The sequence below is a fragment of the Trematomus bernacchii genome, unplaced genomic scaffold (genome assembly GCF_902827165.1).
Source record: "Trematomus bernacchii unplaced genomic scaffold, fTreBer1.1, whole genome shotgun sequence".
Taxonomy (NCBI): domain Eukaryota; kingdom Metazoa; phylum Chordata; class Actinopteri; order Perciformes; family Nototheniidae; genus Trematomus; species Trematomus bernacchii.
The window spans coordinates 8,903,292-8,919,593 of NW_022987828.1; the positions used below are offsets into that span (position 1 = coordinate 8,903,292).

Consider the following 16,302-nt stretch of genomic DNA (forward strand, 5'->3'; position numbering starts at 1 on the left):
AGAAATGGTCGTACACAGCCCCCAAATGTCAGGAAGGTTCAGAGGAGGTTGTTTCAGAATTGTGTCAACCATCTGACGAGCAGTATTATGGCAGCTTATGCTATAACTGTTTTTTTTTTAATGTTGGAGCATCACGACCTGCTGCAACAAGCACGACAGTGACATAACGCATTTTAAATTGATATTATGAACCTGTTAGCAAACAGTGTCTTATTAGTCATGTCTCTGTTTACAAGGACAATGTTTAATAACCTTTTTGATCTGTTTTTAGCCTTCACGACGTGCTAAGGGGAAATATAAGTTGAGTGACAGAAATAAATTGATTCAAGAAGAAATGCAGTTACTGGCTTTACAAATGTGGTTTTATTTTCCTTCTCGGTTATACTGCAAATTTAATTCGGGGGACTTTTAACAGTTAGACAAAACAAGCAACTAACGACTTTATGTAAGAATTCTCGAAGATGAACGATGACTCAATTAACCGACAAATACAATGTCATTGTTTACAGATACAGTATTATGTGTGCATGTAAGCATCAAAATACTGCTTAAGTACTGTGTAGCCATTACCATTTCTAAAATATATTAGCTAAAGAAGACCCTGTGCTCACTTAGAACATGGTGCTCTTTTTTGATCTCCCACATTGAGTGGTGAAATAATCGTCTGCTCCCGGGGGTATCTGGTGGTGCATACCTGCAATACTCCATAACTGAAGCTCCATATTTATAGACAGCAACAGAGCAGCTCACATATCCCCACATCACAGCTGTTTGCATCGCAGTGTTGGGTGTCACATAGCTGCCCGGTGCTGCTGTGGTTGTCACATTAAAACAGAAGATAAACAAACAGCGACATTTAGAGTTTATTTTTTCCACCCCTGGGACAAGCCATTTCACATTTTTATTGAGGCTGGTGGTTATGATGCTGTTGAGTTTTATAAAGGCCGGAGGGAGCGATGTGGCCAATAGATGGCTTTGCTGGGAGGGGAAAAGGGAGAGGAGGGGGGGAGATTAGAGGAGAGGATTAGCACAGACTGAAACAAGGCAGAGATGTGATGGTGGAAGTAGTTTGTAAAAAGACAGAATGGAGAAAAGAAGGCAATGAGAGCAGAAAGGGACTGTCTGTCAATTGGAGTTTGCAAATAGAGATAATAGTGTGTACATGTGTGTGTGAAAGAGGGCTGGTAGCTTTGTACAGACACACTGAGAGCAGAGATGGTGGGAGGGAGGGGGAGAGGCAGGCCAGCACAGCTGAGTGGTGTTGATTGGTCTGTTTGAAAACACATGAACTGCAGACAGAGAGGGAGAGGAGCTCTGTGCGCTGGGAGAAAGTGTCGCTCTGTGCCGTGCCACGCTGCAGCCCAAACCACATTAGAGCAAATGAATCCATTCCACCTCCTGTTATGGCAGCTCCCGCACGGGGCCCCAGGAAGGAGGAGGGAGGAAGGAGGAGGAGGAGGAGGAGGGAGGAAGAGTGGCAGGAGGGTTGAGATATGAGGGACGGAGAGAGGAAAATGATAGAACGGAAAATAGAAGGTGGTGGAAAGGAGTCGCACGCTGGGTGGCTCTAATGATGTCTGAGGGCTATAGAAAAGGGGACGAAAAGCACAGAGTAGGGAGAGAAAGAAAAGCTGTGGCTGTATAGAAGAAGACTAGGAGGAGGAGGAGGAGGAGAGAAGATCCCCCACTGTGTCCAGAGAGCAGGAGTGATAGTTATGTTCTCCCTTTTCACACTGTTGCTGAATAATGAAGATGATCTCTGGCCAGACTTGCTCCTTTTATATTGTTCAGCACTGCCCTCTACACTTTATAAGAAGATGAACCATTAAGACACCATATTTTCCATAGTATTGCATGCAAAGCCATGATTATTTCACTCAAACAGAACATATTTTATGCAAAGAATATGGTTTTTCCCTCCAGAGGCCTTTGGAGCAAATTCAAACCACAGCATAACTTACAAAATGTACCAGACAAATTTAAGAAAACACTATATTGGCCTCAGGATACAGAGCCTTCGTGTGGCTGAGGGATTTGTACTGCTTCATAGGGCTCATTGTTTGTCAACTTTCAGTAGCAAAATATTCTGATTATATGGTCATTTAATACATTTCACGAATCTAATTAAATCAACCTACTTGTGTTTGCAAACTTGATTGCCTCAAAGTGCCACTTAAGGATTAAATACAGTATTTTTAACTTGACTTCATTTGACTTTTTTTGCACATAGTGGCTTGCCCTGATACTATCTTTATTGATGTTTGAAAATACACATATTACTATCTTGATAACACCCATATTACCCCAAAATGTGCTCTATACAATACACCCTATTTGAGTGCATTATGACATCCTGTAACTGCTTCCATGCAACCCCCACCAGCCGTCACACTCACAGAGCGAGCTGCACTCTAAAAAAAGGTGGTAGTCATTTGTCTGAAATGAGAAATCACTCATGCCGGTGAGTGAGTGATCACACGCAACGCATGTGTATGTTTGAATAAGTGGGTGTGCACTGCTGCTGATAATGAAGAGATAATTTCAACATGTTCTTTTTCCCTCTCCCTGTGTCTTTTCCCCACTGAGCCGGCCCCTCTTGCCCCCTCCCTGCCATACTCCAGTGCTTTTCATTAAACTTTCCTCTTGTTTCGGAGCAGTGTCTTCTTTCCCCTCTCTCCCCCCCCCCCCCCCCCCCCCCCCCCCCCCCCAGCCTGTTTTGCTCTGGAAAGAAAAAAGGAGGGAAACAAGAAGTGATTGTTTTTGCAACAGTCAAGAGAAAAGAACAGAGGCGTACTCAGATGTTGGTATTATTCGTGGTGTGTTACTCTGCTGTGATTCATAGCAGCATCCTCCCACTGCTGTTTAAAGAGGGGTTGTAACAGGCACGGCGTAATTGGATGTGTAATCCTTTGGAGCTGATTAAGATGTTTGGAAGACAATAAAGATTAAACAGGCCCTGTCTTCAGCGTGTGCATGCTCACACAAAAAGTGTCAAAGAAAATAAAAAGCTGGATAAAAGGAGAAATCACTGCCATTCTTACAGTTTTATATTTTCATTTCAGCTGTAATCTGTAGAGAAGTGGAGGCAGAGATGTCAATATTTCACTGTTATGTAAAACATTGGACTTCCTGTGACGACTTGACAGATTACAGTGTTTTATTTAGATAGTAACAAGGAGGGGGGAGGATGTAGGGCAGGAGGAGGGCTTCTGCCACTCATGTGTTGTCTGTTATGCAACACATTTTGGGGGTGTGGTGCTGTGTGGACAGACAGTCAGTCAGGTGGATTGACTTCTTATCTCAGTTGAAACGCCACCGGCCAATCGCATTTCCACCTCACTCATTTTCCTTTCAGAACCCCGAAGGCTCGTCCATTCATCGACTAACAAAAGCTCTGCCCGTTTGTGGGAGATGTGTGTGTTGGACCTTGTGAAAGCTCAACAGAGGGAAGGAGGGGAGATTATTGGGTAAAAAAAAAAAAGCAGATTTCTCCACCCCCCCCTCCGTACTCCCTCCTCCTTCTTCTTGGGTCTTGGCTGCGGGTGTGTTGGGCCAGCTGGACGGAGAGCTGTAGTAGAAACAGTTAATCAATATCCACAAGGTCAGATGGCCAGCGCCGGGCTGGAGCGTGCCCTGTTAGCGGTCCGTGGAGCTGCCTGGCCGCTGAAGGGGATTTGTAGCACTTGTCAGGGCTTAAAGGAGCCCTCTCTGGACCACTTGCTCCGGGTGTAGTGTGTGAGAAAGACACGCTGGTTAGCAGCAGGAGAGGGAGACATCTCCTGGACACTGGGAGACAGCACATGCAGAAGAATTAGGCCACCCAGAGTTATGGTCATAAAATGCGTGTGTTTTTGAGCCCTAAAGAATGTAAAGTCAGCTGTTTTGTAAATACTTTTCACAGAAAAAAACTGCCTGTGTAACCTGACATTTCGCCACCAGACCGTTTGACCACATTTGCTCCCGAAATTCCCCCTTACTCATGCGAGCAAAGTATCCGCTGATGTTTGAGACTTTGTGCGAGTGCACTCCAGGTAATTCTACTCTGCTAATGCTTAAGCTCAGAGGATTAGTAATACACTCTTATTTTCAAAGTGTTCCTTTGAAGTTTTACCTTTACGCTTAATCAAAGTGAAGAATTCAAGCTTTTGTGTTTACATGCTCTTAAGTGTGTGTGTAAGAGTGAAAGAGACAGAAAAAGTGTGCAGTAGTCTTTCTAAGATTAGCTCACCAGACTGAGCATTACACATGAAAACTCCCCGGCTGAGGACTATTCTTTCATCGTATTCGTTCTCTCGCTCTGTTTCTCACAGCGGGGGATCTTGGGGGACCCTTTATCAGTACTGAGCAGCTTTTCTAGAGCCCTGGCTCCCCCCCCCTCCCCACCTGTGGTCTTTCAGTTCCCCTTTTGTGCGGAGGAATGTGAGGCGGACCAACACTGATGTAGATAAACACAGAGGGATGGTGAGGGACGGAGGCCTCGCTGGCAAACCAGCACGATACCTATTAATCCAGGCTTTCTCCGAGATGTAGTGATGAGTGCGGGGCTGAAATTGTTCTTGTAGCAGCTCACTGTTGGATCAGAACAAGATATACGCAGAGAGAAAGGGATGCTGTAAAGCTGAACCTTATCTCCTCTTAGATGTGGGTATAAATCTGTTGTCTCTGCCACGCTGATAACCTTGACTGTGAGGTATGCTTCTTTTAAAGAGAGATAAGACTTGATGTCCTTTTCTCGGTTGCAGTGTGTGTTCGATTTTTCTCCGACGGGTACATAAAAAGCATGGATGTTTTCTTAAGGTTTCATCACTTTATTCTGTTAGGCGTGTAAAGCGCTGCGGTGGAATATCTCTGTTACATGTTTTTTCAAGCCCTTCGATGATTCAGTGCATAAACAAGCAGGTTCCACTGTTGTTAAGCGCCTAAAATGCCGTTTGAACTTCATCGGCTACATCATCATACACCTGTTAAATAAAAACCTGTTTTATTAACAGACGTACCTCTCCTCTTGTGTTTCCTTTTTACAGATTTCCACACTTTTGATGGCGTCCCGGTAAAGACATCAAAATGAACACGTTACCATCAATGGACCGGCACATCCAGCAGACCAATGACAGGCTGCTGTGCATCAAACAGGTGTGTATATAGACCAATCACTCAGTTAGATGCAGACATATACTCATGGAGGCCTGATGCAAGATGCTGCATTTCTTCTCCTTCTCCTTTCTCCTCTCAGAACCTTATATGGACATCAGTTTTTCTGGCCATTAGCTCCAGTCACACAGATCATGTTGCACAGGGTCATAGAGGGAGAGAGGGAGGCAAAAAGAATCTGGCAGTGCACACAAGGAGAGACTTCAAAGAGCAACACAACAGACTTTCCCCCTCCTGGTCCTGCGCTCCCTTACATCACGTTCCTGGCACTCTTGACGTATAGCCGCCCTTGTTGTTTTTTTGTTTTTTTTAAATGCTTTGTTGACTGCCAGGTTTTAGGAGACTCCTCGCAGACTGATACACACTGAAAGACACAGTCAGACATTACCCAGGGCTACCGCCTCTGCCTGTGATTAATAGGCTACAAGGACTGGCTGACTGGCTGGCAGGCTGTGGGCTTATTTGTTTATGCTATGTGGGTGTGATCCTTTATATCTCCCAACATCCATGTGACACAGCGCCTTACAGTGAATCAGTAAATGATAGGGCTTTGAGCTTGCAATTATGAGGTGACATATCCCTTTTCTCTGTGCCTGCTGTTAAACACCCCCCCCCCCCCCCCCCCCCCCTATTGCCCCTCGTAACCTCCTGTACTGCTCCTTTATTAACCTTAACCTAAACAGGCTCTTATTGCCTCAGTGCTTGACGTCAAAAGCCTTATTTCCAAAATGTCAGCTTTTCTTAAATGAGTTGAATTTGTTTGAATTTGACACTACTCATTTCACAAAGCCTTCTCCATTATTTTCTCAGGCGTCACTGATAAGCCCTAAATAGCCTGCACACATCTAGCTTAATAAATGTTGGTTTATATACTCCTCAGCTCAGGGTGTAATAGAATTCGTAGTAAACCAGACTTCAAAGGCGGCGAGTTAGTCGGCGAGTGCTGAGCTTGTGGCGGTCCTGCCAGCAGGGTCTTGTTTTGGTTTGGGGAAAAGCCTCCGCTGGCACAGAGCCAGGTGTTGTGTTGTTTTCCACGCAGCCAGGCCCAGGTAGGCGGCATAAACAGCCTGATCCTTGGCTGGCCTGAAAAAAAGGGGCTAAGTCAGTCCATCATCTGACGGAGGACAGTCTGTCAAACGTCTGGCTCTTTGTCTGCTGAAGCCCTCCCCGTTCTTGTCCTCATCCAACCCTGAACAGCAACAACAACAAGAACAGCTCAGGCCCCCCCATCCTCCTCCCTAAAAAAACTCAGCAGAGCTATTTCACTCCGCCGTCCTCCCCCTCACGCCAGAGTTGAGGTTGTCAGGCAGAGTCGGTGGCGAGCGCTGCAGAGGAGGAGCTGTGAGTTCAGATCCAGACAGACAGCCCCTGCTGTGCCAGTTCTGATTCCTCTCGCGCTGGAGGCTGATACGCCTCCCATCAAGCTGCAATAATGCCAGATTATATCACTCATCTAGAACAGGCTCTCCTCCTCCCTCTCACTCAACAAGAGCATCCCTCACTTTCCCTCACTCTCACTGCTTCACTTCGTCATCAACCCAAACCTCTGTGAGGCCGCAGCGATAGCTCGATAATGGCTAATCTTCACATCAAAACATATGAGTCACTTAAGGCCTCTCTTGGAGCTCATGATATCATTGGAAGTATTCCGAGATTGTCTCTGCAGGCGGGTACCAGGCCTGACATGTTAGGCCACATTTCGCACCCAAGAGCCCTTTTGTCACACGCTGCCCGAAAAGCTGCCCCTTCTGAAAAAACGCTCACCTCTGCTGCCCCCTAAAGACAATAGTTCTACCTTTTCTGCAAGAACACACAAAACAAGACGCTTCAGCCCCAGATGAGAATAATAAATGCTTTCAAGTGGGCTCAATCTCGCCGACTGAACACGCTGCAGCTCCGCGCCATTTCAGAGCTATTAACCTCCTGAGCCATGAAGAAAGGGAGCCCAATTTTAAAACCGCTTATTGTGTCCTGCCAGCCTGAGTAGCCTTCAGACACTGGGAAGAAAAGACTCAACTGTTTCAGGCCTCAGTGAGCAAGCGAGAGAGACAGAGAGAGACTGAAAGAGATTAGACAACACACCAACGGCGCGCATTGAGTCTGCACACATAGCTGCCAGGACCAAGGTTGTTTTTCTTTGTGCACAGCCAAGCCAGCCAGTGGACCTCTGGTGCCGAGGCTCTGTTACGTTCTTTAAAAAAAAAAAAAAGGCAATGAATGAAGGGAAGAGGGAGAAGGAGAGTTGGAGGGAAATATGTGGTTGCTGTGTGGGTCAGGGGGGTGAGGGCTGGGTGTTGCCAAGAGAGATTAACAGGAAACACTGGCATCATTGTTGATATGGGTGTGATCTTCTTCCCACAATGCAGCGGAGCCCTGAGTGGGCGTACATTGGAAGGAGTCAAGGTCCTCACAGGGTTGCGCAGAAACACAAGACATTAAATCAAGGCAGTTTGGAGGGAGGCTGTGGGGCTGCCAAACTATTTGGTTTCAGTGTTTTTCCAATTTGTACTTAATTTGAAAAAAAAATCACGCTCATTATTTTCCATTGTTTCTAATGGCAGTCTCCTCTCTCTGTGTTTGCACAGCACTTACAGAACCCGGCCAACTTCCACTCGGCGGCCACAGAGCTGCTCGACTGGTGTGGAGATCCCCGGGCCTTCCAGCGACCTTTCGAGCAAAGCCTCATGGGATGTCTGACGGTATGCAAACAGTAATTATGGTTTTTCGTGGAGTTTTTCAGGTACTTTTTAGGAGACATGAGCAAAACAATAATTCGATTTTGGACACGAAGGAAAAACAGTCGGGTCGATTTGTCCACTTTTAGCCTACTTTCATGTTTCAGGTTAACCTAGACGATGCAACAGCTAAAACAAGATGAATTATATAGTTATATTGACCTTTTCTATTTGGGTTAAACTATTTTTCGCTTCCGATTTGAGTAAAACAGTCAGTAGCAGGTTATAGTCACACCAGGTTTGTAAGGTTTGTATCCAGCACTTATCCGAGGCAGCTGCCCAGCCCGTCAGGGGCCAGTGACAGAGGTTAAAGTCCTTGTCACCCACTGCTTCGCTCCACTTTGTGCTTAACACTCACATGCACAATAAAAAGAGGTTTGAACAGGACTGTGGGTAGCCAGTCACCCCTGGCTATCGCCTTTCAGTTCACCACCTACCATTCATCGATCTGGGCACTGGGCCAGAGAGCTGGCCTGTACCAGGTGTGTGAACAAACTCACACACACACACAATTACATACACAGTCACAGTGTGACACTGGGAAAGAGGCTTTAGAGCATAGAATTGAAAGTTGTACGCGTCTATCGTTAAGATCAGCCTATGAAGCACTGAAGGAACATTGTCCCCAGCTGAAGTGGTAGCGTGAGTAAACAGATAAATGCTCATTAATGTGTAAATCACAATAAAAGCCTCTTAAAGGCTGATAAAAAGCTATACAATGGAGCCCACCGCTGTGATCCCTCTCAGTATGGGGCTGTTTCCATCAGCTAAATTGTTTCATCAGACTCAGAAAGCGAACGGCTTCTTATCTGGAGAATTATAGCGCGCAACAAGTCTTAGCATTCTTTCAAGGATTTTATCTTCCTGACGTTACTGCGCTGGTAATGTATCAGAGCGCTGAAGTGAAATATAAAGATGACTGTGCATCAATCATAGCCCGTGAGATTTGTAGCTGAAGTGAAAGTGTGCCTCATGTGGAGATGCTTGTTCCCTCTGGCATGTTGCACACGTGGAGGTCATCCTCTGGTCTCTGGCTCCAGAGCCAATAAAAGATGACACAACTGAGCTGTCAGTGCTGCACTGCTAGCTCAGTCTGCTCCACAATTTGTCTTTTTTCTGTCTTTTCTTCTTTGTGCATACTGTATTAAGAGTGTGGATAATGTCAGTGCAGGCAGACTTACAGTATATATTATTCCTGCCTCTTTGATCACAAGGACCTGTCTTGGCAGAAATAAACCACAGAACTGAAGTGTTTCTTTTTCCTCTAGCAAATAGAGAAACAGAAATATCAATGCCAAAGTAACCTTCTGGCACCCCTCTAGCAATGTTCTAATATTGACAGGACTATGGGCCTGGATGTTCATCCTCAGAAGGAGATTAAGCTGAAAAAGGCTTATGAGGTGAAACACTGTTAAATCCTTGTTGAATCTATGCTAGCCTCTGTAGCTGGCTGCCTGCCCTGTGCAAACTGCAGGGCAGACTCACTCACGCAGGAAATTAAACGATTGACAGCAACACGATTGGACTGTTTGTCGGACTCGTCATTGTTTGCATAATATGGTTGGGTTGAATGGATGATGTTGTGAAGCACTTATCCCTAGAATTCTCATTAACAGCTTCAAATAAACCACCATGATTTACTTGAAACTGTAATTGCACATTATTAATTGTCATTATCTTTAAAGCAATCGCATAAACCCTATTTATTACCATCATTTTCAAAGCTTTTCATTCCGTGCTCAAGCAGCCATATAACCTGTGACAAAGGCACTTTACGATCACTGCTCGTTGTTATGTTGGCTCCCTAAAAGGCACCCCGGCTGACCTTATTAACGGTAATGTGTGTTTTGAGGTCAGAGAGAGCGGCGGTGTTGTCATCTGTTAGCAGATAAAAGCAAAGGGGGTTCCCTTCTAATAATGATTTACCCCTGTCGCCTGAGTCCTGTTTAACATCACTCAGCATCCCCTTTAACTTTATATTAGAGTCCGGGAGGCTCCTGCTTCATGTCCCATAAATGTTCAACCTCCGTTTGAAGTCATTATCACAAAAGGATTATTAAAACCTTGGAGCTAGGGACTGGGTATTCTCCAAAAAGTAGCGAAAAAGAGGATTTGAAACCCTTGTTCACTCGGGGGACGCTGGTAAAATATACATTACTAACTTTTTCTACACCACTCTCCAACAAACACACACACTAGTATTGCCACATTTCCCTCTGTGAGTAAACCAGTGACATTCTGTCAGGAGACAAACTCGGTTCACTTTAGGGCCAGAGCAGGCTTGTTAGATTATAACCTTTCCGTGGCTCGGCTGGCTTTGCAGAGTGACCGTGGTTTGGCTCTCTCACCTCTCTTTAAGGTTCATACAGTGATCAGACTCATCCTGACTGAGGATCACTGGAGAAACCCACGCTGCAGACTCCACATTAATCTGTGTGTTTAAAGGTGGGGTATGTCATTTATTTCAGAAACACTTTTTGTTATATTCCATGGAATGCTCTTAACATCCCGATAGCAATGAATATATTAAATGCTTTGACAATAAATACATAAAAAAATGTAATCTGTGGAAGCCGTGGGCGTGGCGCTGTAAAAAGCACGACCAATCATTTTAGCCGGCCCGGCTAAAAATAACTGGATGACCTACCTGATTGTCAGCCTTCCATCTGTGCACAAACTTATCTCGTGCCCTCATTGGTCATGTGCGCGTTCGTGTGTGTTGGAGGAGGGGCTCTGTAAGGAAGTGGCAGATTTTCTCCGGTTGTGTATTTTCAAATTCGAGCGCACTCGAGCTGGTTTCTCCAAATGTACATACCCCACCTTTAAGTGTTTATTGAATGTGTGTCTGAAGAAAAAGGGAATTCAATAATAGCAGCTGTTCAAATATATTAACACAGCTATGTGAGTACAAGGGTTTAAGATGCCTTAGCAACGCCTTAACTGCTTATTTAGCATTCATTGTTCATGTAAAAGATCAATATGGTTATGGTGTTGCATAAGAAAGTGTATAGATAGATAATGATTGAATCCAAATGCTGTAATGATTACAAAACAGTTGATGTAATGCTGATCTGCAGGTGGTGAGTCGCGTCGCTGCTCAGCAGGGGTACGATCTGGACCTGGGCTACAGGGTACTAGCTGTGTGTGCTGCTAACCGGGACAAATTCACTCCCAAGTCTGCAGGTAAGACCCACCCCTTTACTAACATACCAGCAGATGCATGCTCATACATCATCCCATTTGCTGCTGTTGACTTGCAAGACAGCGGTCTACACAGTGCTCATTGTTCTTCATGCTGCTATTACCCACTTTTTCATGCAATAAAACAATTAATACAAAACGCTGTATTGTTTAAAGTCCAGTAGACGGAAGAGTTTCATTTTCAAGCTCAGGCCATGAATGCACAAAGTAGCTGCCTAATACTTAACACAATAATTACACTAACAGTTTAGCTTGTATACTATTTTGTTCCTGTCAATGCTTAAAAACCAAATAAAGTTACCATGAAGTTGTGGTTTGCAAATGTGCGACTGCGACCACAGACATCACACAAAAAGCCCATAGAGCATTACTGTATAATGTCAGATATTTTTAGTCCCCATTAAACATTAATGTGCTATTGAGATGAGCTGTCCGGGTGGTAGCTTCACAAAAACAGTCTACTCAACAGTCCTTCCACTCAGACCCACACCTGCATGCACACACACACATGGATAGTAGAGAGAGAAGGAGTGAGCAGTAATGCTATCCTCAGACATTTATCTATCAAATCCAATTTCCCCTCTCCGATCCATACCTCCCCTCCCCGCCTCCCACAGTCCTGCAGGAGCGGCCCTGTTCTTGTGCATTTGTCAAAGTGAAATGTGCAGAGGGCGGGAGATGGGAGAGAGCGAAAGAGATGGATGGCCGGGGAGGTGTCGCTGATGTTTGCTGGACCACTCACTCTGCCTGACAAATCTGTAGCCAGCCAGTCAGAACACAGATAAACCTCTTGTTTCACCAGTTACATACGTGGCAGGTGTAAGAGTCAAATATTTTGATTAAGCTGTCTGATTCTTTTGTTGTTCTGTCTGGGCGAATATATCACTGTTTTATAACAGGAAGTGCAGTGACAGTAACTGAGACAGTCTGAAATCTTACCCTCTTATTCTTAATATGGGACGTGTTGCATCTGAATATAAGGCTTGATATGTATCAGTTTCTGATGTTTTTTCGCTAACATGATCCCATGATATGTACATTTTGCTCGAGCCGGATATCCTCTTTCAGTTGTGGTGGGAAGCGTCTTGCTGGGAGGAACCTAAGTGGTCAGACAGATGTCAGTGAACAATATTGATTGCTGTGTTTCTCTCTCTGTGTGTTCCTGTGTTGGGGTAATGTGATTGTTGTCCAGGCATGGCTCTGACTGGCTGGCTGTCTGGGCCCGACTGACAGTCAGAATCATCCTCAGGCCTACTGATGGTTCTGGGATCTAATAGAAGACAGCACTGGGTTTCAGGAAGAGCTGTTTATGCACAGCGGACAAATGGGAACTGTAGTGTAATTATGCGGGATGGGGGGGAATTGGAGATATGTCGGGCTAGTCATCAAACAAGGCAGGCAGGCTGTAAGGGTGGGAGGCAGATGTGACTCAGGGCAGATCTTACTCACTTAGCATCCGTCTTACCTCCCTTACAAGGACGTCTGTCTGAAAAAAGCAGATGGGTGGCAGCAGAGGAGACCTGATGCACAGTCTAACTCAGAGACACATACATGCGGTCATACAAATGTAGCAACAAGGATGAAGAGAAGCATTGGCCTGTGTAAAGTCATCATTTTACTGTCTTTGTGTGTGTATCTGTTCATCCACGAATGTGTGTTTTAATTGTGCAAACCCCAGCACAATCTTCTGACAGCCTGCATGGCGACAGAGGGCCGCGGCTCTGACACCTGAGAGCCCAGACGAGAGCCGAGGAGTCTGGGATGCTCTCTGCGGAGCTCCTCTGGGGAGAGAGGCAGACTCTTAAGACTGCAAATCAATCACACAGACGCTTCCCTTCAGAGCATCGGTTAAAGAGGAAATTGATAAAACAATTATTGCTACCCTACTTTTCTGCTAACAGTTTGACAACTTGAGTCGTTGTAAATGTAGGTTGGCGTGTGCTTTTCTCACTCAACTACAAAATGGACTTGCTGCAGGGAGTGTGCAAAAAGCTGAATTTACTAGTGATATATGATTGCCAGTAAGTTATTAGAAAGGCTACTAGAACATTTACACATCTACAGTATAAAGAACATTTTCCATCTTGCATTTATCATTTTCTTTTTGCATGTGCTTGTTTATCCCTGTCTTTACTCAAGTAAAGATACAACCTCAAATGCCTGAAGTCGCACTTAAGTTGCACTTATCCCAATAAAGTGTTGCCCTGTGAGACTTGTCAATCTCATTGGAGAGATTTTCAGCGACAGCAGACTGCAGCTGATGAGCTGTCTTAAGTTTACGACCTTGTGGCGAGGTTTTAGGGATTAGCTTGTTGCTCTAATCTGAATGAGATTAATCTTCTGTTATGTGAGCTAGCATTATCACTGTTTTCTCTCTCCGCCAGCTTTACGCAGTTAGCATACTAGCGGCTAGCATATGTGCGTTTAGTTTACACTCTTGAAAAGAACGACTTTGAAGTTTGTATTTTGTGGAGTCGCACATGATGCTTCTTTTTTGCAAACAGAGTTGTTTATGTTTCCCTGTTATAATCTGCTACTATGCTAGCTGACCTCCAGCAGAGAGGGTCATTAGATAATAGATGTGCTGCTGCCCTACAAACAGACAGAGCTCTAAGAGACTCTGAGCTGTTGGGCTACTGTGAAGTTCAGCAGACTCTAAATCAGATTAGGCACATAATCTATCAAGGCTTTTACTGTTTCCTTCCTCAGTGAGTCTGCCACTCTTGTCACCAACATAGTTGTTTCCTTTCTTTATGAAGCACGAGCTCCGATAATAAACCCATAACATTATCATTATGACACTTTTAAATGTCAATTAACTTGCCTTTTCTCCTCCTGTTAAGTTTTTTATAGATGAAAGTAAATCTGAAGTGTTACTCAGTTGTACTCATTGTTTTTTCAACATGACCTGACAGGCTCCGGATTAAAGGTTGCTGCTCCCTGGAATGATCAGTATGTTCTAAGAAAACTACTTTAATGCTCAAAGTCAGGTTGCTGCTTGTTGTTCCCCTGTCTCGCTCACAGAAATAACAATTTCATAATTTATGTTGGCATCTCATGTTATCAGAAGGTTGAGCTCCAGTAGTGAATGCTTATTATGTTTTGTTAAAGAGCAGGTGATTTGTAAGATCTCTTTTATCTACACATGTGATAATTGTCTTTGTTTTTAGCTGTTTGGAGAAAGAAAAGGGAAAATATGACGAAAAGATCTTCATTTGTTCCTGTTGTGTTTTTAAGTATTCCCTCTGCCTACTCGCGTGTGACATTAAAAAGTAAAATTGTTCCAGCAGAATTGTCAGTGAACAGAGCGTGCTCACAGTTCATCTCAGGAAAACAGCCACTCTGCTGTGTCAACAAGACAGAAAACTTCTAGGGTGTGGCTGTAACTCCATGTCCTGTAAAAACACACCAACCCACACACAGAGCTCACAACAACATTTCACCAACTCATAATCTCCATAATTCAGTAAGCAAGTGCAGCTGAGGGTACTCCCCTTAGCCTTTTTAGAGATTTCATTGCATAGTGTGTAAGTGTCTGTACACACACACACACATCCTCTCTCTCCTGCTCCGGCCTACAACAGTCTTCCACTTATCTGTCTCAATTTACGTTCCCCTGATTGATTTTCTCACCCCGTCTTTCTTTCCATCTTTGAGCTGTGTGTGTAGAACTAGAGGAAGGTGTAGGCATCCTTTTGTTACTGACCCAATCAACCTTACAGACTTTTATATTTAATTACTGCTGAGTAAGAGCAGCGCGCTGAATTATTAACAGGAAACGGGGTTTATTTTTAGCAGGCTAGGCCTCTCCTCTTGACACTCTCCAGTGGCTCGCCTTAGATGATGAAACCCCTTTGCAACCCAAATCTACCTTCAGAACTTCACTATGAAGTGTATAGCAAAAAAGCTCATGGGGAAATACTTATTAGGGTAGCTGCATGTTACTGCCTCTGGCTGATTGGGTCCTCTATCAATTGCTATTTAATTAGTTTGGTTTACACAGTTGCAAGTAAACTCATGTTGGTAATATCCCAGCTGAGCCGGCAGTGCAGAAGCACCCCCCAACACAGAGTACTTTGTTCTTGTACTTTGTTCTTGTCAAAACTAGATGAGCAAATGATTTAAATCCTCCTTTTGTTCAGGGTTGACTGATCTGGCACCCTTACCTCAGGACTTACCCCCCCTCCCCCTCCTTATCATCCCCTAGGGGCCTTTAGCTACACCCTTTTCAAGTTATATTTCTGTCCAACAATGCCTCTGTTGTGTCTGTTTCGATTCTGTGATTGGTGCAACTGTTGATGACTGTGTGTCTGTCACACAAAAAGACAACTTCCCTCTGCGGTCACAAGGCCAGTGTGCGTTCCCGCTCTTCAGCTGCACATCTCAACATTTAGGTGAGGAGAGAGAACAATCATAGTTAATTCAGTCAGTGTGTTTTGTCACCATGTCGGGTTATGGTAGGGGCAGGCGTAGAGAAGCTGAACTCAGATTCACCCTCATCATTCTGCCTCTTCTTTAATTCAGTTGCACTCAGATATTCTGCAAGTCTCTGATGTGTGTTGTTAATGGGATTTAGTGGCCTCCGATGAAGACAAGGGGACGTTGTCAGGTTAAGATGTCCTGCAGGCAGGAATCCCCTCTTTGATCATTCACTATTTGTTTGCCTTTGAGTAGATTGATCTTTACATCTCATGCTGTATCTTCTCCCACTTCCTCTCTCATGTGTTGGCCTGCAGCCAGCCTTGCATAGCATACTTGGCTCCACCCATTTATGCAAGTTTGCAATCTGAGCTTGCAGATTCTTCTCTTGTTGTTTCCTCTTTTTAGCCCTTCCTGACAAATGGCAGTCACATTGTCAGATTATGCATGTGTGTTCCTGTGTGTGCCCGTGTGTCTACGTCTGTGACGGCAGCTTAGAGTAACAGGGAAATGGAGCGCGAGACAGACTAGGCAGAGCACATCAATAACAGCACCTCACGACAGAGGTGAGAAACACTGGAATATCTTCTCTATCTGTTTGTCTGCGACGTCTCGTTGTCTTTATCGCTTCCTCCTTCCTCCTCGACTGTCTCCTCTGCTCTCTCTGTCTATTTCTCTCCCTTTTTTTCCCTCCCTCCCCCCCCTGCAGTCTCGAGAGTGTGTTGGAGCCGGTAGCAGGTACAGCAGGAGCCCATTAGTCCAGAGCCCCGCTCTGATTGGATAAGCCGGAGAAACC

At 44.8% G+C, this 16,302-nt stretch overlaps 1 protein-coding gene across 1 annotated transcript in view; it reads left to right on the plus strand.

Moving 5' to 3' along the window:
• zmiz1a (zinc finger, MIZ-type containing 1a) overlaps positions 1-16,302 on the plus strand; it is a 98,259-nt gene that overhangs the window by 61,066 nt on the left and 20,891 nt on the right. Inside the window, 3 exon segments of the mRNA XM_034152074.1 lie at positions 5,025-5,133; positions 7,737-7,850; positions 10,964-11,069. Of these exon segments, the coding sequence (XP_034007965.1) occupies positions 5,065-5,133; positions 7,737-7,850; positions 10,964-11,069 (289 nt within the window). The 5' untranslated portion in view covers positions 5,025-5,064.